The sequence below is a fragment of the Carettochelys insculpta genome, chromosome 2 (genome assembly GCF_033958435.1).
Source record: "Carettochelys insculpta isolate YL-2023 chromosome 2, ASM3395843v1, whole genome shotgun sequence".
In the NCBI taxonomy this organism is placed as follows: Eukaryota; Metazoa; Chordata; order Testudines; family Carettochelyidae; genus Carettochelys; species Carettochelys insculpta.
In genome coordinates this window covers 168,320,994-168,347,128 of record NC_134138.1, presented here as the reverse complement: position 1 = coordinate 168,347,128, position 26,135 = coordinate 168,320,994, and the positions used below count along the sequence as shown (strand labels likewise).

General features: G+C 39.9%; 1 protein-coding gene across 6 annotated transcripts in view; it reads left to right on the top strand.

Moving 5' to 3' along the window:
- FHOD3 (formin homology 2 domain containing 3) overlaps nucleotides 1-26,135 on the top strand; it is a 639,020-nt gene that overhangs the window by 74,355 nt on the left and 538,530 nt on the right. For all 6 annotated transcript variants that reach the window (XM_074988019.1, XM_074988017.1, XM_074988015.1 and 3 more), the window contains exon 3: nucleotides 14,206-14,270. In XM_074988019.1, the coding sequence (XP_074844120.1) occupies nucleotides 14,206-14,270 (65 nt within the window). The remainder of the gene's footprint in view (nucleotides 1-14,205; nucleotides 14,271-26,135) is intronic.

Genomic DNA, 26,135 nt, shown 5'->3' with positions numbered 1-26,135 from the left:
ATTATCATGTAATACCCTTTGATGGGATATTTCCTTGAAAAAGTCTTATGAATTTGTGTAGCACTTTTAATGCAAAAACAGTCTAAGGTTGGCATCACAGACCAGAGCAGGCTTACCTAATTTAATGTTGTGAATACTTGAAAGCATACTGGCCTTACATGAGAGTAGGATGCAGCTCTTGCCTTCTGAATAAGGGTGAGTCTACAAAGTCAAGTAATTTTGAAGTAATAGCTGTTATCCTAGCACCTATGCAATGCAATCACTGTTTCAAAATAATTTTGAAATCGGCAAACATCATTCTATGAGGAATAGTGCCTATTTTGAAACAGGGGCTGTTAAGACAGGGAATAGAGCCTAATTTGAAATAAGCCATAGTGCCATATTTTGAAATAGAGCCTATTTTGAAAGAGGCTGTATGGCTACATTTACACTAACCCCCTCCTTTTGAATATTTCAAACATAGGCTGATGCATCCACAGTACCACCAGTGAAAGGAGAATTGGGAGCCCTAGGATCTTTTACACCACTAAATGTACTGACCTCAGGGGCCTGATTCAAAGACATGGATCTATATTCAGTTGGTATTTGGATGGCTGAGTTCATAACATTAAGGACTGTAAGCTTCATTTTCTTTTTCACGTGAAAATTTAAAAGCATCACCAATCAATAGTAAGTCCTAGTCTCTCCCGGAAAAAAATTCCAGTTCACCACAGATTTTTTTTAATCTTTGGTTTTAACAAGTCTGTGCTCATTGACTTTCAAGAGTCTAGTGCTGCTGACAATTCATGTAATTCTTTGAACCTTTACAAAGGTAATTTATTATAGTTTATACTTGTTATTTGTATTACAGAAGTGTCTAGACACTCCACTCAGGATCAAAGCCCCATTGTGTTAGGTGCTCTACAAACAACCATTAAAAGTTCCCTTTCCTAAAGGGTTTACAGGCCAATTGAAAAAAAAATATAAGCAGGTGAGTGTGGCAAACATTAGAGAGGATGGAAGATTAGAATAATGGAATGTATGGCTTCATAGAACATGTATTTGTATCATTTGTACTTTTCAAGTAAGTTTTGCAGGAGAAAGTGTTAGTGAATAAGTTTTACGTGGCAGTAGATTTAAATATCTTTGTCTCACTGAAGGCTTTTTTAAATAAAACAAAGCAAACAGTCTTGCAGCACTTTGAAGACTAACAGTTTTATTTATTAGGTAAATTAGCTTTCATGTTTAAGATCCACATCTTACCCCTGAAAGCTCATTACCTAATAAATAAATTTGTTAGTCTTTGAGGTGCTACAGGACTGCTTGTTTTGTTTTGCAAAGATACAGACTAACACAGCTATCCGTCTGAGACTGAAGGCTTTTAGCCATAATTAATATGTGATCATTAATATTGTAGCTAGCATTGCTTGTCCCTCCTTTGGAACAGCTTACAAGGAATAAATATGTGCAGTCATGTATTGTGTGAAGGCCTTGTAAAGCCAGCTTAATAAAGGTGATGCTAATTATGTGAGATTTCAGTCCATGCATAGATCAATCCCAAAGAGAAGAAGGTTAATTTAAAATCTCTAAATTAAACTAAAACAGTGGAGTTACAACTTTTGGGAAATGACCCTCAAATTTCTCAGTGCAGAGTATGAGATTTTACATGACTGATATGTCTCTAATAGGAAAAAAGCAAAGTGAACCCAAATAGATGCTCTTTTGAAAATAATTACCTGTTTAGTAAAGGATGCAATATTTATACTGAGCAGAGGTAGAAAGGAAGTGGCCATTCCAGTCTTGGTCTTTTGCTAGAAGCTAGACCATTGGCACTCTCTTGGCCTTTGCCAGAGGAGAGGTATAAAGAACAGTGATTTAAATTTGAGCTATTTATAAGGATATACTTTTATAGAACCAGTCAAGCCAGTAATACAAAGCCAATTTCTTTTCAGCCTCCCAGGCTGTTGGAGAGGAACAAGAGGGCTGATCCCCAGTTCCTGTGTGCTATCAAAAAGGTATTAAAATTACTGTGTACTCTGGCTCATATTCAAGAAAGAGCTAGAGCATGTACTTAAGTGCTTGCCTGAGCTGGGGCCTTTATGCTGAGGCTTAGCGCCTCAGGATTGTGCAAGTGCAGAATGGACTGCCCAATGTATCCCTTGCCAAAGAATTGTGCTCCAGTGACTGAGCTTTATTGTTTTCCTTAGGTTTCGTATCACAGTTATGAAGAGTAATTTTAAAAATATGAAGTGAGCGTAAGCCAGTGCTGCGGTGTTTTCCAAAGGGCACAAGTAGTTTAAGGGCTATGGCCTGGCTAGTATATAACAATGGGTCATCCATTTTGAAATCTAGCTATTACAGTTTCACTGTCAGCATTTTAGCAGACTAATATTCTCTTCCCACAGTCTCAAACTGTCTTGCATGGTAATCCAGGTGCCAAAATCCCCAACTGTGCCCTGCACAACTGCCAAAACATCAGCTTCCCTCTTTCAACTTCTGTGATAGTTATATATGCTTATAAAGCAAGAATTGTTTGGCACATTGAAGAAATATGTGTATACATACTTGGATTGTGAAAACAGAGTGAATTTAATCACAAACTAAACACCAGAGGGGCCACTGCACTCATTCTACTATTAATTTTCATATGTAATTAATTAAAAATCTCTCATATATTGTAATTGAAAGTTGCTGCAGAACTTCCAGTTTGCAACACCAGGCTGTTGCAGAATCAGATAATCTTGCAGCACACTTTGGCTACATCTGCACTACAGAGACCTTTTGAAAGTTGCTCTTCTGGAAGATCTCTTCTGAAAGAACTTCTTTCAAAAGAGAGCATCTGCACAGAAAAAGGTGAATCAAAAAGTGATCTGCTCTTTAGAAAGAGAGTGTTCACACATCCCCTGCTCTTTTGAAAAAATGGGCCAGGGAATCAAAAATGAAGACTGTGCTTTCGAAAGAAGGGCCCTGTGGAGCGTCTGCACATTTTCTTTAAAAAGAAGCTTTCAGAAGGGCGCGCTCTTCCTGAAACCGGAAAGGAAGAGTGATTTTGACAGGAGTACCACATTCTTTTGATTTACTTTCGAAAGAACGTCTTTTTGTGTGCAGATGCTCCATGGGCTCTTTTGAAAGAGCTCCTTTGTTTCAAAAAAGCTTTTGAAAGAACTTGCTAGTGTTAACACAGCCTGTATGTCCCTCTTGTGACAGAGTGCCCAAAGCCTCGCGATTAACTCTGACACACGTTCTACTGACTGCCACTTTGGTTCTTCTTTCAGTTGGGACTAATGCTCTAAAATGGCTTTGCTTTTTCACTTGAAAGTTTGTATGCAAATGGGTGTCTGCACTGCCTCTATTCTTTTTTTGCTTTTTTGGCTGCTCAGCCCTCCAGCCGAGTCATGCAGGAAGACAGCAAACTCCTTCCAGGGCACACATTTCATAGGGCATATCTCTGTGCCTTGTCTGTAGTCTCTTTGGTGGTTTCCCCACTAAGAGAGAGAAGAGGGCTGTGGAGACTGTGTCTGGGTCATCTCCAGTTCACCATAGTCTGTCCCCCCCCTCTGCACCAAGTGGCATTTCCAAGGTTTTCCCTCCTGGAAAGAGTGTTTGGGTCATTGCCCGTCACGTCTAGTTCCAGCCCTCTAACTGGAGTGTTTGTATCCCATTCCTCATCCCACTTCCGCCCTCCCCCCAGGATGGCAGTGTCCAGGCACAGTCCTCCCAAGGGGATGGAGAGTATTCTGCCCTTGACTCTGTGCCCCAGCTCAGGGACCCTATAGATAGCAGATACAGATCACGTTCATTTTATCACTGCCGATTCCCTGGACCACTTCCCTGTGGGCCTGCCAAATCCTTGCCCTTTCTTCAGGGTCTATTAACACTTACTGGCCCTTCTCAGTCTCTCAGCACCTCTCCACAATGAACCCTCTGAAGTGCTGCTTGAACTCTGGCAGCCAGTCCTGTAGATCTTCTTCTGCTGCACTGAGCTGGTTCTGGTGCTGTAGCTCTTCTTATAGGGACTTCCTGGCCTCTAATTGGCTGCCTTCTTCTTCTGACTCTCTAGAAGGATTCCTCTATGGTTCCTGGGATGGTGTTTGGCAAGGCCATGAGCCTCCAGCGGGGGGCTTCAGGGTCCAGTCCACTTAGCAGCTTTGGACAATTAAAGCCACAGAGAGAGACTCAATTTATTGGATAATAGAGCATGTCAAAAGTGTCACACAAAAATCTACCATAGACTGTTTTACTCTCTTATTGTGTGGAAAACATTTTATCTAACTCCACCCAGTCAGATGAAACACCATGTCAACCATTCTGGGATCCAAACCATGCTCCTCTAATGTCAAAGGGTTCATGCTCAGGCCACTGAGCTATTGCAGCCTTTACATTTCATTTGTATTACTTCATCATAAATTTCAGAGCCTCAAGTGAGCAGAATTTTGAACTCTAATCCCCCTACAATATACCAACCCTCCTAGATTTGGAAAATCAGAAAAGGGAGACATGATAAAGAGTTTGTCTCAGTGGTGCAGTAGTGTTTGGAAAGGACCAATTCAGAGCAGTTTAGCTTATTTTCAACAATGTGTCTACCCAGTAAATGACATTTGCACTGTACTTCATCAACAGAAATCCATCAATAATAAAAACATTGCTGTCTAAGAAAACAAAAGCATTTGTAATTTTTTGGATCTGGTATGATTTTTTAATATATAGAAGTCTCAAGGTGTAGAATGCACCTGACTTTTCAATATGATGGGGACCATGTTGCATTTTATGGATTCCTGATAATCCATTAGAGCACATAGAATCATAGGGCTGGAAAGGACCTCAGGAGGTCATCTAGTGCAGCCCCCTGCTTCACGCAGGATCAACCCCAACTAACTCATCCCAGCCAGGTAATATGCGGTCATCAGGAACTTAATGAATGAAAGCTGACAAATCATTGAGGAGGTGTAATAATTTAAGAAGTGCTTTCTGTCACATGTAGCTGATTATGAATGTGAGAACTGATTGTGAATGTGAGAACATAAACATGGTAGTGAGATAACATTTAAAAACAAATGTAGTTGCACTTTATAACTCTCCCTCATCTGTCCAAGTATACTGATCTTTCTAGTTAGAGACTTGCAGAAAGGATCTATCCAAATCTTTGAAGTCAACAAAGCTAAAAGCTACTTCCATTGCCTTCAGCATGCTTTGATTTGGGCTCTAAATGAGGTCAGTTAATGTAATATTCTGTAACTCTCCTTGCTATATTTTTTGGGCTGTGTTTGAAAATGTACATACAAAGTCATTCTCCAAATCTAATTTTTCTGTTATGGTCTTTTAAGACTATTTATCAGGGCCTTCCTGAAGGGGGTGGCAGGGCCTAGGACACTTCTCACCCCCCACTGGGCCCAGGGCAACCCCCCTGCTGGAGGCCCTGTCTCTCCCCTTCCCCAGGTTCTGCCCCTGCTCCACTTCCTTTTCCCCTTCTCTGAGCCCCAGGAGATTATGGGGCTCACTGCACAGCAGCAGCAGGAGTTGCCAACCCCCACCCCTCAATCACCACTGCAGTGCTCTACTGGCTCCCTGTGTGCCATTTCTTTGTGGCAGTGGGAAGTAGAGTGACCTGGAGCTGGAGCACTCTAGTTCCCACCACAGCTGAGAAGCCGTATGCAGCAGGGCATGAGAGGGTGGCAGGGCAGAGCATGCTGTTGGATCACTCTGGATCCTGCTTCCCAGTGTGGTAAGTTGTGGGAGGGGGCAGGCTAACCCTGCTGCTGCTATGCCAGGACCCATAACCCCACAGGTCCCTTTTGTCCATAGGACAGTTGGAGCAGCTGCAGCAGGGCCCCACAAATGCAGGGTCTGAGGCTCTTCTGTTCAGATTAATGAATGCCCAGGAAGCTCAGAATTAATTTTCACCGGCAATATTAACTCTCCCTTCTTGCCTGTATGAAAGCTTGGAAATTCTCTGTGGCTTAGGGAGGGCTGAGTACAGGACTAAGATGCAGATACTCGTGAATTTTAATAGTGGCTTGCTACTGCCTAATTATATCTATTGTTTCTGTGAAGTGATATGTGGGTCCTGAATGTAGTTTTGTGTACTTGAACAAATATATAATTTGCAAACTTTGAAGACCTAATTGCACACTCAAGCAAATATTCTAATTTCTAATTATATAAAAAGATGCTAAACATTCCACATATTTCCATTGCCATCACAGCTGATGATAAAAATATTTGTCTGCAATGTTCCCTCACAAATTGCAATTTGGACAGAAGCTGTAGTATATTTTGACTTTAGTAAGGCTTTTGATATGTATCTTTATTTAGAAAGGCAAAACTTTTGATACTGTCCTGTGGGGCATTCCCATAAACAAACTGGGGAACTAAAACTTAGATGGAGCTACTATAATTCCTTGGATATATAAAGTGGTTGGAAATCCATTCCCAGAGAGTAGTTATAATGATTCAGTCATGGTGGGAGAGCATAATGAGTGGGATCATTTCTGGGTCTGGCTCTGTTTAGTATTTTATTTAGTAATTTCGGTAATGATATATAGAGAATATACTTACAAAGTTTGCAGAAAGGGATCTGGGGGTCATAGTGGACCACAAACTTAATATGAGCTAACAGTGAAACTTGATTGCAAAAAAAGTGAACATCATTCTGGGATGTACTATCAGGAATTTTGTAGAGAGACACAAGAAGTAGTTCTTCTGTTCTACTACAAGCAATTAGGCCTCAACTACAGGAATGTGTCCAGTTCCAGAAGTCACTGGAGATTTTTAAGATCAGGTTAGACAAACACCTGTCAGGGATAGTCTATATCAGGGATTCTCAACCTATGCGTCGCCATTAGATTTTCTAAGGGTTACCAGCTGGGCAATTCGGAGCTGCATGTGGCTCTTTATGGATTCGTTTGTCGGTCCCACCACTGCCACCCTCACACCTCTGGCTCCCAGCCCCTGCCCTACTGTGCTGAAATGGAACTCAATTTAATTGGTTTAATGGCCGGGAGGAGGGATCCAGCTGTTAAACCAATTAAATTGAGTCCCATTTCAGTGTGTCAGGGCAGGGAACTGCCCACAGTGCAGGTGGGGGAAGGGAATAGGAGGGCTGGAGGCAGCTGCATGGAGGAGGTGGCAGTGGCCCAGAGAAGGGGCAGCAGCAGCAGTGTGAGGAGCTCATGTGAGGTAGCTGATGAGGGGCTGTTTAGAACTCAGAGGGGTCTGTGTGGTGGGGAAGGTGCATTTTTCCCAGGGAGAGCCTCCCCCACACTGTTTTGAATTACCTTGGGTCACAAGGTCTTCCTGAATTGTCAAAATGGGTCCCTGTCTCAAAAAGGTTGGGAGCTGCTGGTCTAGATGGTACATGGGCCTTCAATGAGTACAGAGGACTGGACTAGATGACATTGCAAAGTACACATACTGCAAATATTTTGCCCATTAATATCTATTGACACCCCGATCTCAGCTCATCCTCTTCAACATGCTTTGGAGAAAAACATGGGCGGATGGCACACCACAACAACCTTAACTTTCTGTGTTACTTAATAGTTGATAAAGTAATGAGCCAAATTCTCAGCTGGTTTGAATCTTTGTATCTCTACTGTAGCAGTAGAGACTGTGTCCCATTGTGATTTTTCCTCTTCTCTTTAAACTAAAACAAGACAAAATGCGTCTGTTGGCTGGATCTGGCCCACCAAGCTGAAGAAACTGGCCTGCAGGTGCAGCAGGAGACACTTGCCCCACCCCCGAAAACTGCTCAGAGCAGCAGTCTGGAGGACTTGATCTGAGAATAGCTGTGAGCCCAGAGGGAGGGGGAAAGAGGCTTCATATTTCTCCCCTGCCCAGAAAAGCTTTCAGCCCCCATTGGCCACTTGAAAAATGGGCAGTTCTGGAAGAACCCTTCCTCTCTTCATCTCTGGCTTCCCACAGACACATATCACCTTGGATTGGCTGCTCTGAGCCTCCTGCCAGAGCATGGAAGGCAGGGAATCTGCTGGGCTGCTGGCTGGAAGTCACCCAGGTAAGGATTTCCTGGTCAGAGGCTGCTTCTGGCATCCTCTCCCACCCCGCAGCCTTCTCCCCCATCTTCTTTGTCCCCCTACCCCACATAACACAATCCTCTGCCCCTCTCATGTCCCATACCCCCTCCCAGACCCTGCACCCTGGTTTCCTGCCCCAGGTCATAACCCCCTCCTCCACCCAAATTCCCTTCCAGATCTCATACCTGCATCCCAAGCTCTTACCCCAAGCTCCCTTCTTCACCCAATGTCCATCCCAGACCCCATACCATGGAAGAGAGTGGCCCTTGACCACTTCCCAAATTTTTGGAGTGGTTGCCCATCAAAAATTATTCCTCACATATCAGTATGTGATATACTTTAGTTTTAGGAAGTCAAATCTCTTCATTAGTAGTGTGATTCTTTTCCCAGCAATAATTTGGGATTCTTTATTATTAGAAGCTGCAAATATATATATTAAAATAGCAAAACTGTGCAAAGCTATTTTTTTTTTCTAGCAAACCATATAGAAATTTAGGGAAACCTCATTCAAATTGGATTATTTCACCATCAGTCAAGTTATAGCACTTCCAGCTACCATGATCCCTATTTGATAAAAAGGAGTTTAGAAGAAAACTATGAAGGAGAAAAGTGTCTGACTATAAAAGCATTTGGTGGGTCTTTTGGTTTATTAAACCTCCCACACATTGTGGAGGAGCACAAATCTAACTGGGATAGGGGAGAAGAAAAAAAGACAATCTAGTCCAGATAGAAAACCTGAAGTTCTGGATCTATAAACTATAAAGGTGTATTCGTAACCTTTCTTACAAATACATATATGCTGTAATTTAATTGCAACCTGTCTGCCTAGAACTCATTACATTACTTGTGAAGCCAAGAAAATTATAAATGACAGTGTAAACTATTGGCCAGTCTCATTGAAAATGTAAATATGTTTGACAGTCATGGCAAAAAATTTGGAATTAAGTTTTCCAGATACTGTTAATCCTAGCCACACTGGATTTATTAAAAACACACTGCTGTATAAAAGCAGAGAAAGATTAATCTATAGCTAGTCTCATATTAACATTTAGGCTAGGAAGAACATGTATATTTCACATATTCCTCTGTTGTAACTGCTATATGAAGCATCATTGCATAATTGTTAATAGGAAAGCATCTAACTCTTCTGGGTTGGAAGGAAGAAAAAGGCATGCTCTCTTCTCCCCCTCATGCCCCACCTTCTACTCTTGAATAACAACTGTACTGCTGCAAGCAGGCAGAGTCCTTGAATACTGAGGATATTTAAATCAGTATATAGCAATGAAGTGTTATCTTCAGTCTCAACTATGCATTTCTGTACTTTAGAATATATCCCTTACATTACATTTTTCTTTACATTATTTAATTGTAAGTTAAGGGGTCGGGGGTGGTGGGGGCAGGAAGAGGAATCTGAGGTTTTATCTATTTCCAGAGAATGGTTTGCTGTACACTTTGAAAAATGGCACTTCAAGTGATTCCCTTAAACTGACATATCAGAGAGCAAGCATTAGTTTATCAGTTTTATTAACTTTATTTCCAGTGGCTGATGTAGTCCTTTTTATGCATGTGTTTGCATGGGGAATACACTGTTTCCTTTGTTTCAAATTGAATATCAGAGGTGGCCTGCTCCTGCACACCTGGCAGCGGTGAAAGTGTTCTATGTACAGCCTGCCCCTCCCATCACTTTGTCCTGGTAATCTGTGGGGCCTTTGAGAAGCAGTGGGTTGTAAAAAGTTTCTCACGTGTCTGACCACAAAATTGTCACAGATGACGAATGTTGGCAGATACTTGGTAGTCTTATTCATTCAAAGGTCAGACACAATGAAACAAAAATTTGTATATGAAATTACATTACCCCATGAATGTAAATTTCCTAAATTTCTGTAAGGTGTTTGTTCTGTTGATGTTCCCCCTCGTTCCCCACAGGCAAGCATTATGTTACTACGGGGGAGAAAATACTGATATTTTTAAAATTATTGTCACTGGGGCTGTACTTCGGATATGTCTACACTACAGAATTATTTTGGAATAACTTGTTCCAAAGTTATTATTCCAAAATAATATATTCTAGAATAACACATGTATGCTACAACTACTGTTGCTTCTGGGGCACTGCTTCCAGGGGCTCTAAATTAAAATACTACACCTACACAGTAGCTGTCTTTCAAAATAAGCTATTCCAAAATAGCTTACTTTGAAATAGCCCCTATTTCCTGTCTACACAAGCCCTATCTTGAAATAGTCACTATTCTTCATCCAGTGAAGTTTACCAAACTCAAAATAAGGTACCTGTTGTTTTGAAATTATTTCAAAATAATGGTTGCATTGTGTAGTTATTTCAAAATAGTGGCCATTATTTCAAAATAATTTTTTTGCATAGACACACCATTACAGGCCTGCGGTGAGATTCCTCACTTTGGCTCTAGACAGTAGAGTGCAGATTTCTCAGCCCAGAAGGAAGTAGGGCTGTGGTGGCTTTTAGCCACCTTTTCAACCATTGATCATGGGCTGTTCTGAAAACCTGAAGAGGCTCCAGCATAACTTATTCAGTCCTGGGGATCTATCTCAGGGCTTGTCTTACATGGTGGGGTAACATGCTCTATAGACATATGATTCCTGAGTATGTTGTGAATTAATTGGTCTATATAGACCTTGCTGCTGGTGCATTTTAACTTTAAAGTGCACTGGATAACCTTTAGTGTGCAGCAGTAGTCACCGCAGGCCAATGAATGCTTTATACTTCGCACCCTATCATGTAGACAAGTCCCAAGTTATAGCAGCCTCTTGAAGGTTCCGTCAGGGTCATTGGGCTGCCTGCAATCTCTGCCGCATTGTGTGCTATAGACATGCATTCCCTGGCTTTAGCCTTTATGTCTTTCTCCATCAGTGCCTGCCCCCAAAGAATCCATCCCAAATTGGAAATGGGATTTTTAGCACTTCTGTATGCCACTTCAGCCCTTTAACCTGAAGTAGGATGGGGGTCTGAGCCTGATCAGCCTCCCAGCTTGTCCTGATGCCGTTCTTTTTTGTGTCCTTTGTCACCTCTTCTTTCAAATTTTGTTTATCTCCATCCTTTCATTTTATTTTGCTTTCTTTTTTTTTTTGGTCTCTCTAAAATGCTCATGTAAGAGAGTCACTGGAGGATGAGCATGAGTTTGCTGTTTTGAAATATGCTCTGCCTGAAAGCTGTTTTGTTCTCTTTCTTTGCATTGTTTGTATCTTTTTGGGAAGTAACTTGATGTTTACTTGTTTGTTACCTTTGTTAAGTTTTTATAGTCAGGCTACCTGTGGACAAAAGATTTCAGATTGTTCTGTACAGCAGCAATGGAAATAGAGGCTCTTTTTCTGCTATGGCCAAGATCCAGCAAAGCATTAAAACCTATATGTAGTTTTAAGCATGCCATTATCAAGGTCTGTGGGACTACTGATGCTTAACTACTTTACTGGATTGACACTTCATATTACTTAGAAGTATTTTGTTTTCTTTTGATGACTGAGTGCTTTGGATTTCTACAAGCCTTGAATTAATATGCCCAGAACTGAGAGAAAATGAAGAGGAGCATTGATAGGGAAGAGTGTGGAATGAAAACTCCCATTACTACTCAGAATTGCTAATTTATAGTATTAACAAAAGGCTGAATGAAATTATTTCCTGGCATGTAAATGAAACCCAAGTATCAATATCAGTATTTCTGCCTACTGGTGTCATCAACATGGCTGGTAATAGTTAACTTAATGACCAGTTTTCCTTTAACCCCAATGACTGCCTGTAGAATAAGATCATTACCAGCAAAAAGTGTAGCTATGGTCTGCTTTCAATAACAAATTGCTTTTTAAAAAAAAAAAAAAAAACCTTCATCCAATAACCACTGATTGAAGGCGAAAAAGCCAATTTGTGTTTAGAAATCCATTTTGCTGGCAGCATTATTGCCAGGCTTCAGTTTTTTTTTATTTTTGGTAATGTTTTTTCTGGCGTTGTGCATGATGTTCGGAGAAAGCTTATGAATACGACAGCTGGTCTGGTTTAAAATGGCATGTTTCAGAGAAAGAAGAGAATAAATCTTCATGACTATCTTGAGCATTCATCATCTGAGTACATTGTTTTTGTTCTCATAACCACCCTTTCTATCTATCTTGTGCACTTACCTGGCTCCATTGGTGTAGTATGTGATCAACTCACTGGCTTCAATACCTTTGTTTCCACCTCATTCTTTTGAGGTAGGGCAGTGCTATTATCTTTGTTTTTCAAGAGGTGATGTATGGCACAGAGAGAGTTAGTGACACGGCCAGGATCACAGTAGAACTCTGTACTGGTGCAGAGAATTTAACCTCTGACTTTTATACCCCAAGTTAGAATTACCAACTCTTCATAAGAGAAAGGCCATCCATTGTGTCAAAGTATTAGTAGTGCAGAAGAAGGAGCATCAAAGACACATTTTTCACCTTTAGAGGAGCCATCAAGTTGGGATACACCATAGTTAAGAAACAGTGCAAATCTGGTGAATGGAATCATTTGTCATCAATGAATGGTACTAAAATGAATATCTCACATTTATTTGCTAGCTCTTATCTCAAAGGATCCAAAAGCATACTGTGAATTAGATATTTCACACCAGTCATTGCACTTTTGTGCTGGCAATGCACAGGCTGTAAAGTGCAGAAGAATAATATGTCCAGTAGAAGTTTCAGGAGTAATTTAGATACACAGATTGTCATTATCAAAGTTGGAGTTTGTCCAGAAAACTGGGGTTAATGCAGAAGACATGCGAGGTAATAGTATGCTAGTGTTTGGAATTTCAAAAGACCTGTAAATCTAGTAGTCTTAAAAGAACTTTTATATTATGAAATTTTGTTGCATACCACTGTAAGGAGAGAGCATTTGAAAACCAATGTAATTTAAATGTTTGATGTAAACTAATAAAAAAAGCATATTACTGTAAAAGTGGCAGTGAATTTTTCAGTTACTAGTACATAAACAATTCCATTCTAACCTCAGTTTTCAACCACTTATGTATTTCTTAATTTTTGCAGGCCTGGAATTTGCTTGAATTAGGATTTTTTTTTTCTGGCACATTGTCCTGGGAGAGTGAAAAAATACTGTTTCACTGTTGTTTAAAATAAAAGTCGTGCTGTTTTGCTGGAACAGCTATGGGAAAGAAATTGAAATAGGGTGTGATTTTTTTTTTTTTATTGAAGATCAGAGTCATTGTATCGCCTGCTGAGAAGTGGTTTTGATCTGATTGAGTTGTGACACATTGAATGGGTGTGTGCATTGGCAGTAAACTGCACAGAAATTTCTCACTAGCATGGTAAACTGAAGCTAAGGCAGGCTGTGTAGTATATGAACTTATGGCTAACTTGTATGCATAACGGAAACATTAAAGCAAGAATGTGTTGTTGGGTACAACCCTGAACAATTCCGAAGAGCCACTGTGCCTTAAGTGCCTCGTTGAGATACAGGCCCTTCCCACGAATGCTCTTTTGCTGCTCCATGCGTGTGAGTGTTGTGGTAGTGGTGGTAGTACTGGTAAGAGAGTAAGTTACTCTAGACCTTGAAAGGATATGACTTATTTTCGTGTTGCCTCTGGCCAGCTATTCTGGCTGTTAAATGGTGTTTTTGTGTACATGTAGAAACCCGAAGCTCTGCCCACTCCCCAGTCACATGCTTGGAACGTAGTGTCCAGACATCAGGGACTGTGTTTTTGAGCGGACTGAAGATCCTCATAAGTCTGTCCTGTCAGTACAGCAGATGTACAGAGGTGTAGTTTTACACGTGTGCTGTGTCAGAAAGATTAGGATTCTGTATAAGCCTTAATGAATGAAGGAAAGGCCTGCTTAAGGTTGTAGGAAAAAGGGCTCATTGTAATGCTACAGAAATGGAATGTGAGCATGTACTTAAAGGTGCATCAAAATGCATATGTAGCAGGAATGGGCAGAGTTAAGGCTGTGTATGTAATCTTTACTTTAGCATAGTCTTTTTTTTTTTTAATGCCTAAGCATTGCTTCATGATTGGGGCTCCTGGAAACTACAATAACACAAATAATATGTAATATTTTTATGAAGGGAAAAACTTTGCATCATTATTGGGAGCTCTTTTAATGTGGGATTTCTAGTGATAAATAGATGAGACTCAGCTTTTAAGGACCTTTTTGTGATTTCAATACTCACAACAAGTTTTCCTCTTTTTATCCCCAGGAGGGGCAAGAAGCACAGTATAATTCTGAGGACTCAACTGTCAGTGAGAGTCCATGCCTGCATTGGTAAGTGAGGCTCTGAATAACAAAACAGAGTACTCTGGGAAACAAGTTTTAGGATTGTGATATGGATTTGCTTTCGACAAAGTTAAAGTGAATACTTGGGAAAAAAAATACCTCCTGCTGATTTCAATGGGATTGGTGGAAATGTAAAGTGAAGAGGGTTCTACTTTCATAAATAATCAAGTATTTAGCCCTAGGCAGTATCAAAGTGACAAGGCACTGGGAGCATGAGCCGACATTATTCAATTTGGACTGCCCTTCCTGAATCCTGATTTGAAACTTAGTAGGGGATGTGTAATAATGTTCCTAATGTACAGATCTTGTATTTTCAGTATTTAAAAGTTAGACATTTTCTTTTGAACTCTGGATACAAGATAGCTGTAGCAAAATCTTTAATCATTTGAGGAATTGTCCCAGGAGCAAACTGGAACAAAAAGGCTTAATTTCTAAGTTATGTGCAATTTTTGATTGAAAAAGATTTTGATAAGAAAATAACCTAGAGGGAAATATGGGAAAAGGATTTGAATAAAGAAAGTCTGGATTAGAGGGTTTCTGTGTGGCAAGGGAAATATAAAACTTCAATTTGTGTGGTTCTAAAGAACATTTTATAAATTATTGTATAAATGGCTTTTGACTATTTTTGCTACTAGAGAGTTGCTTTGTTGAAGGGATTTTGGAGAAAGAGGAGCATACTACCACATACGGTACTTGTGCCCAGAAACTAGATGGCTTTGGGAGGAAATATTAAAGACATTCATCTTATGACAAAATATCAGCTTCCTAGAGATCCCCCGACCTGCTAACTATATCCTCTAGTAAAGGATCTATAGCAGGCATGGGCAAAATATAGCCCATGGGCCAAATTCAGCCCATTTAATATTTCTGTCTGGCTTGCAGTGCAGCAGGGCACTCAGGTATGCTGCTTGCCTGCCATTGCCTCATATCATGCCTAGAAGCGGCCTTCTGTTGCTGTCATTTTTCTGCCCACCTCTTGGGGTGAGGGGGCAGTGGGTTTCGTGCACTGTCTCTGCCTCCCCTGCACCATCCTCACAGCTCCCATTGGTTGGAACAATTACATTTTCTTCTTAATGTAGGGGCACATGCTGAAACAGACTTTATAGGAATTTGAACTGAGTATAACCAACCTACAGAATTCCTTAAATGCCTCCCATTGAGAGCTGTCTCTAGACAGCATCATGTAGAAACAGATTCCCCTATACTAGCTGATTAAAGAACAACAGACGACCATTATTAAACGTATGTGCTTTGCTATTAGAGACAAAGCAAGGATGCCAAGACTAGAATGATTGTATAAATATGAATTAAATTAAAAACAGTTTGGAAAAAGACTTGTTCTGGCTGGCTATTTTATCTCTACAACAGACCATTAACACAAGAGAAAAGCTCTTATGTTTCCTAGAGCCACAAAGCATTATTTTCTCATGTCAGCTTTTTAGTTTGGTAGAGTGCAAAGAGTGAGTGCATTAGGTTTTCATTTGCGATTACCGATAGATATAGGCAAAGGTCCTTGAACACATGAACTTCCGTTTTCAAAAAACATGCCACTCAGTGTAAATGGCTGTTATAACGTTCTGTGGACAGAAGTTAACGGGGCCAGAGGGCAAAGGGTGCAGTTGCCTCCAGGCCCAGTGTTTCAAAGGTGCCCGGAGCTCTAGCCACCAGCACTGCTACATCGGCAGTGGTGGCAGACAGAGGTCCGGGACCCTTCTGAAAAAGTGTGGAGTCCTGTGCTGCCACTCCACACAGCTCTGAGGGAGCATGTGAGGAGCCCCAGGGCTGACTGCCCTAAGCCCTGCCCCTTCTGTCCTTGGCCCCTCTCCTTCTGGGTAATGGAGCTGGACTTGCGTCCCAACTTGTCCTGGGGCCCGCTGTGGCTGTCAGCATCATTGCCTGTGCATAGACGATGCTTTGAATATTAAATATTCAGAATTTATATTTGAATCTGCCCATTTGGCTAGGTGCATTATAGATATAGGGTATAACTTCATGATCTGGATCTGATTTTAGGAACATTTCAGTTATGTGGGTCAGAAACTAGGAAGAGTGTTTCACTGGTAATGAGTATCTGTCTTTATCTTGCACAGCTGTCTAAATTAACTGCATATTGTACCTTTTCCCAAAGATAAGCATTTAGGGTTCAAGGTTGAAAGACGTATTACTTTTTTGTTTGGGAGAGTTGGGTAGAAGCTTTGAGTTAGAGCTACTATTATAGAATAAGAAATTTGCTTCACTCTTTCATTACATCTTGACTATTAACTTTACTTTTTTTACATGAGAGTGGCCACAGAGCTGGTATGCTGTGACCTCTGCTTAATACCATTAATCTTATTTCCTCCTGTGCTGCAGACACAACAGATAGTCCGATTCCTCTATGTATGATGGTTGCTCACTAGTTGTGGTGCTACGTTCCAAGTGATGCCAGCACACTCAGTATCCTCTGTTGCTGTTTTCTGCCAGTTTTTTTGGTCCTTTTTTGCTTTTTCTTTCCTTCTTCATGTGCCCAATTCAGTGCTTGTTGAGCATGTCGCGACCACCTGATACTTCTCCTTTGATTGCATTTTCTAACATGTCTTGCTCTGTCAGCTACCTTACTCTCACATTTGTTATGTAGTCTTTTCATGAAATGTACATATCTTTCTTGGCCGTGTCTCAGGGACAGTCTCCAATCTCCTTTTATTAGCCACCGCCATTGGCCAAGTCTCTAATCTGCATAGTAGTGTGCTAATTTGATTGTGTGGTATAAACTAATTTTTTGCTTGCTGCTGGCTTACACTTACACAAATAAATATCTTATTAGTAGTTTGTACTCCCCATATCTTCTTGTTTTGGTTATCTATTGTCTCACAACATATATTTAGAGTATAAACTCTTTGGTGCAGTGATATCATTTTTTTATATGGTGTGTATAACACTAGCAAAAGAGGGCCCTGGTCCCTGAGTGGAGCCTCTGGGCTTCATCACAGTTCAATCCATTAATGTACATCAATTTAGATATATACGTCAACTGATGATTTTCTGCCAAGCTACAGTAGTTTTGATGAACAGCAAATCTTTGTCGGAAGTAATGTTTCATTTTAACAAAAGCTGCAAAATGTGATTAAATCAGCCATCCTGTTTGGCTGTGTGATTGATGTAGAATGAAGAGGATGATTCAATAAGGATTAACATTCTACTTATAATATCCTCAAACAGTGAGTTTAAAGTTCATACTGATTGTATTTGCAGAGTCATAGTTCCTCTCCCCCTAAATACCATCCCCCTCTAGTTTAGTAACATATATACATAAAAATAATTCTTAATGATTATATGGAGTTTTTACAGACATTAATGCCTTTAACCTCATAGCACCCCTATGTTGTTATAACAACAGCAGCAATAATAATAATAATAATACACAGCATTTATTTTAGCCATATGTATTCAATCACTCGTAATTTTTTGAGAATTTCACTGCATTGTCCCTTTTACCTTCCATGTTTAATATCAATGCTAATACCTGCTATCCCCTTCCCTCATTAACTCCTTTGCGTTTTTCCCATGCTGCTACTTCTGCATGAAACATTCTCTGCAGATAGATCCATAAGTCCTTCTTCAAGAACCACCTGTACTGCGATGACTTTGAGAAAGTGTCAGCTGATGATAACTCTAGGTAGAGGGGCTTGCTGAGTTAAAAGCTATCTTTATCTCAAAGTGATTCAGAACCACCAGTTAGCACGCATAGCTAATCCTCACCTTCCTTGCTCCTTTTCCTCCTTATTATTGGTTACAGTAACTTGTTGTGTATGTTGTTATATATTCGAGTCTGCTCCTGCAGTCATTTTTTCACGTGATTAGCTTCATTTGTGTGAATACTCTCACTGAGTGCCTGAGCTTCAAGTCTTTCCCTCTGCTGCTTCTGCATTGGTGTCTTAGTGGCAGAATCTTACCCTAAACCAGTCCAGATATCTGGTACCTACTTATGAAGAAATTAATGTAGATAGACAAGAAAGCAAAAGGCCTGACATGGAAGTCACACATGCATAAAAGCCATTGATCCATCTGAGAAGACACGAGAGGGCAGAGTTAACTGCACTGTTGGCGTATCTTTAATTTTTAACCATGCAGTCTTAATGTTCTCTTAATGTTGCATTTGTTTGGAATGTGTACATGTATACTGTACTGACAGTTGGTCAATGGTAAGTGGTATGATAATAGTTGAAAATCCTGTCAAGTATCCTTTGATGTACAGAAACTGCTTTCCCTGTTTTAAGATTTCATAGGCTAACAAATTATCTTCTACGAAATGAGACCTTTTGTAATTTAAAATGGGATCTCCAAAGTATTGAAAGACAGAATGTCCTGTAAAAACCTTTTGTAATGGAGGCTTACCAGAAGTTTAGGTATTTTCTTTCTTTAAGTCTCTCATTTGGGCCTGTAACTTGTGATTTACAGGCCCAAATGAGAGGCTTAAACAGAAAAGGTTCTTTAAGGGGCATTTTACAGATTTCTGTTCAGTGTTAGAAATACCTAATGGAAAACATTTTAATCTTGAAAGAAAGAACATGTGGAGAGCATTAGCAGCTCAGCAAAACGTGCAACCAATTCGGATTTAATTTAAAGGGAACAATAGAGGTGCCTCGAGAATTTGTCGGAAGTGCTGTGGTTTCAAGTTCATATGCTGATGGTAACAGAACTGTAGAAGAGGTGAGTTGCAAATGCTTTATTAAATATCTTTTCAGTATAACTGGAAAGGAAAAGATGAATTCCATTCTTAATTGGTTACAGTGGTGATGCCAGAAGAGGGTTGTCCATTATTGATTTACAGTCGAGATATACTCCTCATGGTTCCTGCTGTATTTTAATGAAAGCCATCATTTAAAAGAAGACAATAAACAACATATTTATTACAAGTAAACTACAATCAGAGAAAAAGGAAAGAAGGGAAAAGGAGTTCCAGATTTTGTGGGGGACTCCACTATGGTAAAAGCCGTGTTATCTGGAATTTGGATAACTGGCACTCTCTGTTAACCGGCATTTGCTCCACCAACGGCTGACAGGCAAATTTGATTATCCAACATACCTGTTCCCCAGGGGTGCTGGATAGTAAAGCTTATACTGTATTATTTTCTTCTAAATAGCATAATTTGAGTAGTAGTTAGCACAACACACGCACTATCCTATGTCTGTTTCCAGATGCAATTGGAGATATCTGATTCAACTTCTTTTCGGTTTGTGTGGAACATGAAATGGCTGCAAAGCAGTGCAATAAAAATGCCTATCTGAGCATTTCAAAATTATTTAAACTAACTTTATGCAGGCTTTGGAACACAGATGCTCTAATGGTTCCCAGATCAGACTGCTTCACAAAAATAAAATAGTTAATAATTTGGTTCAAAAAGTCTTCTTGAAAAAAAGTGTTAGATTTTCCTGTTAAAATAAATGCATATGTTCAGACAACCTGCTTCTCTGGATCAGCCACAGCACTTCCTGACAGCTTATTTTTGTCCTTGCTTATGGTCAGCAAAGAAACATTGTATTATAGAACCACAGACCTGGATGGCTTTCAGTCAACAATTAGAGTCCTCATTCCCTTTTAAGCTTTGTTTTGTGCCCCCACCCCCATTCTTCTTTACTCTCTTTAGAAACTGAGGCTTTTGTTTTGAAAATACTCAAGCTTTGCCTCAAGCAAGAGATGTGTTAGTTCAGAGAGAGTTTTAGAGAAAGTGGAGAAATCTCTGATGATTATCCCAGCAAGCCTATTCAAAATCCTCTTCTTTGTTGTGCCCTGAATTCAAAGCTGCAGCAACATGAAAGTTTAGAAGCAAAAAAACCATACTCTCGATTAGCAGTGGGCTGGCTGTGCATTTCCTATTTTAAGATGGGTAGTTCTAATTTTGAAAGGATTGCTGTGACTGAACATTTGAAAGTTATTCTTTCATTTCTTGTGCCTGAAAATATAGCAGTGATCAACAGGGCATCTCTGAGTCAGGTTATCATTTTTCAAACTATTTTTCAATTATTTTTATTTCTAGAATGATTTTTTATTACAGCTTTGGGTAGGTCTATATAGCAAAGTTATTTCAAAATAACAGTACTTATTTTGAAATAACTTTGCTAGTTTCTGCACAACTGCTATTTTGAAATAATTTTAAAATTGCAGTTGGCTTATTTTAAAATAGGTAAATCTCATTCCATGAGGAATGGCACTGTTTCAAAATAGTTATTTCAGTATAGGGGCTGTATGTACAGGCCATGTTTACACTTACAAAAGATGTCAAAAGGGCCATGCGGATGGCCAAATTGAAGAATACTTGTGAGGCACTGAAATGCCTGAAATATTCTGCTCCTCATTAGCATGTCACCAGCCGCAGTTCTTCGAAAGTGTTGTGGTTCGCTCGCCCACAGCTTATCTATGCAGGGGTCCTTTTCGAAATGACCCTGCCAACATCAAAATCCCTTTATTCCTTATTTAGCTGAATAAGGGGATTTCGATGTTGGCATGGTGCTTTCAAAAAGGACTCTCATGTAGATGAGCCATGGGCGAGTGAACCGTGGCACTTTTGAAGACCCACAGCCAGTTGCATGCTAATGAGACACTGAAAATTCACTTAAGTGCCTCATTAGTATTCTTCGATTTGGCCATTTGCATGGCCATTTTGAAGTTTTTTGTAAGTGTAAACATGGCCACAGGGAATATAACCTATTTTGAAATAAGCCATAGTGGCCAAATCTACACTAGCTCCCTCCTTTTGGAAGGGGCATGGTAACAAGGGATTTCGGAAGATGCAGTTGAGGCATTGACATGAATGTGCAGCGTCTCAGTAGCATAATGGCAGCAACGCACAATTGGAAAGTGCCGCTTTCTAAATGCACACCTCCCTTGTAGATGGGGGCCTTTCAAAAGGACCCCCTGATTTTGAAAGCCCCTTCTTCCCATTTGGTTTTGGGAAGAAGGGGCTTTCAAAGTCCAGGGAGTCCTTTTGAAAGGCTCCCGTCTACAAGGGTGGTGTGCATTTAGAAAGCGGCACTTTCCAATTGTGCGTGGCCACCATTATGCTAATGAAGTGCTGCGTATTCATGTCAGCACCTCATTAGTATCTGCTGATATCCCTCTTTACCATGCCTTCTGAAAGGAGGGGGCTAGTGTAGACAAGGTCAGTGTATCCAATGGCTCTGTTTCGAAATAGGCTCTATGTGTGCAAACGCTGTATTTTGAAATAGCGAAGTGATTTTTCCAAATGCATTTCTGTGTTTAGCAATGTTATTTAAAAATGAGCTCTGCCGGAATAGCTTATTTCTATATAAGGCTGATGTGTAGACATACGCTTTAACAACTGTAAGGAGAGAGAAACTCTATTTTGCCCAGTAGCAAATACTGTTGAGCAGTAAAACAATGTTGAGAAGAAACAGCTGATCATCTGCAGCACGCAATGCAAAGCAAGATAAATGGGTATAAGGGCATCTTTATTTTTGCTATTTGAAAACTTATTATAGATTTTTATGTGCTTTAATGACAGGCAGTCTTATTATATTTTATTGTAATCTGGAACAGCAATAAATAAATAGCAATAAATAAATTTTTTATTTTTATATTTGGACATGCAGTCTAATTTCACATTAATTCTCTTTGGGGATTAACAACAAAAGTACAAAAACCAGTATTGCTTGCTGCTTTTATAGCACCTTCATTCCAATGATTTCAAATGACTTTACATCCTATAATTTATAATGTTTCACAAAAGCTCCATGAAAATAGGTTGAGTATTAATTAATTAATTGGCATGTCTTGTGCCTACTGACATACTATAATTAAAATGTCTAACATGTCACATCTAAATGACTGGTGTTGCAATTGTCTGGCCAAAACATAACCATGAAGTCTTAAAGCTATCTAATCTGTAAAGGGACTAATGCAGTAATTTCAATCTTTGAAAAGTGTAATCAAGATGAAACAAACATTTTAAAGTCAAGACAACCTAGAGAGGGTGTGTGTGTGTGTGTCTGTGTTTGTGTGTGTGTGTTGTTTTTAACAAATAGCAGGATAAGGTTCTGGCCCTGCAGATAACTACTAATAAGTTGTAGTATTTATTTCTGTGACTACTTTATTCTCCTGGTTTAAAAAGAAAAAAAAACAATTTGTTTCTACTGACTTTATAAATATTGTTTTGAACTGGTGTATTTACGAACAAATATTAGTTTTGACTTTGATGTTTAAAAGGTTTTCCCCTATAAATGAAATCAGGGTAGAAACTCTCACTATTTAAATTTTCCCCCATTTTTGGGTCTCTTACTGAGCATGGTCATTGCCATACCCTGTGTGTGATGTTTGTTCTCAAATTTTTCCATATCATGCCCCCTGCACTCCCATCCCATCTAGTTGAGATCTATCCACGATGCTCCTGCCACTTAGCATTACGGAAAGGGAATGATGGTTACAAACACCTGTTGGCTCATCTTCTGCGAATTGTGACCACCCCACACCAGATTTAGAAATCATGCTCTTTGGTAGTTGCGCAAGTATGCCCATAGTTGTTTATTTCTTACAGGCAAGCCTATGACTGCACTATATTGATTTTTATTTAGATTTTCTGTGCAAAAATAGTATATAAAGACTTTTAAAATCTGTTTTGTATTAAATGAAATTTAAGTTCTGCTGAAGTCTGGTGAGGCTGCCATAGAATTGCCAGGATTGAGTAGTGTAGTGTTCCAACTGAGTTTAGCCTCTCAAAAACTGTTACAATACAATACAGTACAATACAGCTTGGTATTAGATCATATCTTTCAGAAATGTAGAGAAGAGCTTCCATTATTTTATAAAATACAGACATTATCATGTTCTTCTCCATGTTTCATAATCCTGTGTCAGTAGCTGGAAAAAAAATTTAAAAAATTACCTTTTAATTCTGTTTGCTTATTATAGCTTTTTGTGCAAAAAAAGCTAATGAGGTTTTAAGCTACTAGGACTAGGTTAAGACCACCAATCTCATTTTGCTTTAGCATTAATCACAAAACAGTGAAACCCCTTGTTGGAAAAGAAAAAAGCTAAATCTGTTAAAAACAAATTAGCCTTGTGTTTAGAATAAAGCTAAATGATCATTTTGTTCCCTGTATTCTTCCCATTTTCCATATGGAAAATACAAATCATTATAAATGTTTTGGCTTCAGAATACTTTCCTGAAGCTTTGCACCTAGCATAAATTTCACTCTGCCAAACTTGTTATCCCCCCCATCCCAACCCCCCCCCCAAAAAAAAACAAACAAACAAAAAGCCCCAAAGCAAACAAACAAAAAACCCCAACAACTTAGGCACCTAGGAAGGGCACTATGGCTTCATCTGCAGTAGAGTAGAAAGTTGATTTCTGATATGCAATTCTAGCTGTGCCAGGCTGCCCCCGCTTCCTGGCTTCCCGCCACTCTGGGAGCTAGGAACCAGACGACTGCCTGGTTCCCAGCTCATGTCCCCCCTGCCACCCAACTTGTATGAAATTTGAGTTATGCGAGGGTGCGCAGGAGCGCAACCCTCGCGCATAACTCAGGGGTCTACGGTATATTAAAACTTTGAAAATGTTTCATCTTTATTTTCTAGTTTGCCACACCTACCTATAACATGATACTACTGTGATGTTGCATATTACTCAAGCATCAGTTGTGGGGTTCTCATGTTGTACACTATTCTGTTTTCTAATCCTTGGCATTGATGCTGGAATTCCTTTTTTCTTCTCTACCTTTCTTTCTCACTTAGCAAGCCCCTGAGATTTGATAGTTCTTTCATGATCACTGTCAGGTGATTTTTTTTGAGTACTGTTCTAATTTTCATTATGATTGTATGAGAATTCAGTCAAAGATTTTTCACAGAACTTTTTTTTTTTTGAACACAACAGAAGGTTGTAGAAACACTCAACACCACCTGTTTTCCTCGCCATATTGCTTCCCATGTGGCAATTATGTTTTCATTCATAAACAGGTAGTTTTATGGTTTTCAACTATATGAATGGGTGTCCAAGTGCCACCTTGACTGTCACTAAACAAAGTTTTTGTGTTTATGAATAACAGGCTGTATGATTTTTAATCTGAAATCACCCCTTTTACATTTTACCTATACACCTCAGCAAGAGTAATACATATTGATCAATTGCCAAAATAACCTTAAAATGAAACAAAATCAGAAGTTAAATATCTGAATTGTAGCTTCGTAATGTGTTACCATACATATTAAGGAAGATGGAGCTCATAAACTGTGTCAGTTTACTGTCATTAAGCATTTAAATTGATTGTTGTGCATGTAAAATCCATATCAGTTTACTTGCTGTCTTTGAGATACTTAATGTGATCATTCAAGTATTATTAGAAGTTGCATTTGAGTTTGTGTTTGCAAACTATGCTTTTTTAAAGTGTCCATTCTCCTCATTCCCAAATGCATGATTATACTTCAGTAATAGAAGTGCAGTGTAATTTTGTCATGTCTAAAACAGACATGTTAAATTAATTTGATAATACCATGGGAAGGAAAACATAAATATTGGACCAGTTCTAAACTGCTGCTATATTCCTAAATTTAAGCCCTTTGGCCATTTGAAATCCTTCTCAATATCCTGCTAAAGACATCTGCTCTTGTATGGTCTTGTTCAGCTTGTGGAAAGTTTCTTGGCTTAATGGGTGCAGAAGGGGTTCCAAAAGGTCACTCTTTACTATGGCCCTGGGCCTAAGCTTACCTCAGTTCTTCTGTGGCATTAGAGCTTATTTTGCACGGTATGAGGAACATATGAGCCACTGTTAGCAGATGAAGACAAGGACAATCCCAGTGAGGCAACCGCTATCATTGTTTTTCTATCTCTCTGCTAGAAATAGGCTAGTTCTTAGTGGCTGCATCAGACATACAGGAGTGGGCTTGTAACCCTTTCTTTAGTGGTTCAGCCAAAGTGCTTGATGTAAAACTCAAGGAACACGCTGAAGAAAATATGATGGTCATGGTTACATACATGGATTAGCATATTAGATATATAAGGAAACGATAAACCTCGTTGATTAAAACCTTGGCCTAATACGGGGTAGCCAACCAGTTAGAGTCTAAGAACCAAAATAACTGTGAAGAGAGTACAAAAAGCCACATATTGGTCTATCAAATGCCTTCCCCTGAACCAGAAACCCTGAATCTCCCCATTCTAACCCAATCCCTCTCCCCCAGAGCCAGAACCCCCAGCTATGCCCCCCTACCCCCACCCCAGCTCTAACCCATTGCCATTATGCCTGGTAGTCATGGGAGCCACCACCGTGCACTTCTCCCTCCAAGCACTAGGGTGGGGCACATTTACAGAGCAGAAGTAAGCAGTCCCAGTACATGTCACTGATTAGGAGCCATGTTTCATTGCTCAAAGAGCCACATGCAGCTCAAGAGCCTCAGGTTGGCCACCCTGGCCTAATGATTCATTTCTTATATCGTTCGCTTGAATATTTAGTGATTTCCAGCATATTCAAAATATTTTAGGTCTGATTCATCCCTGTCCTCTGTGTGAGGGTTCAAAAACCTTTCTACTTCCTATACAGGGTTAGTGACAGACTGCCAGACAAAGGGCAGTGCTGGGGGAGAGCTGGATTCTGGGCCCCCTGACGGGTAGGGCCTCAGGCAGAAGGGGTGGGGTTAGACAGCAGAGCTTTCAGTGCAGAATGGACAATGCCATAAGGAGCTCTGATATTAATTTATAGGGCCCAGAGCCCCAGACCATTACATTTCTAGGCCCTGCGGCAACTGTACCCTTTGTCTGGCCCTGGGTCTTATGCCAAGGGTCAGTGCACTTGCAATCACTTTGCTCTCCTGATCCCCACTAGCATCCTAGGAATCTCTCTGGGTGGAGAGAGAAAAATGAGTTG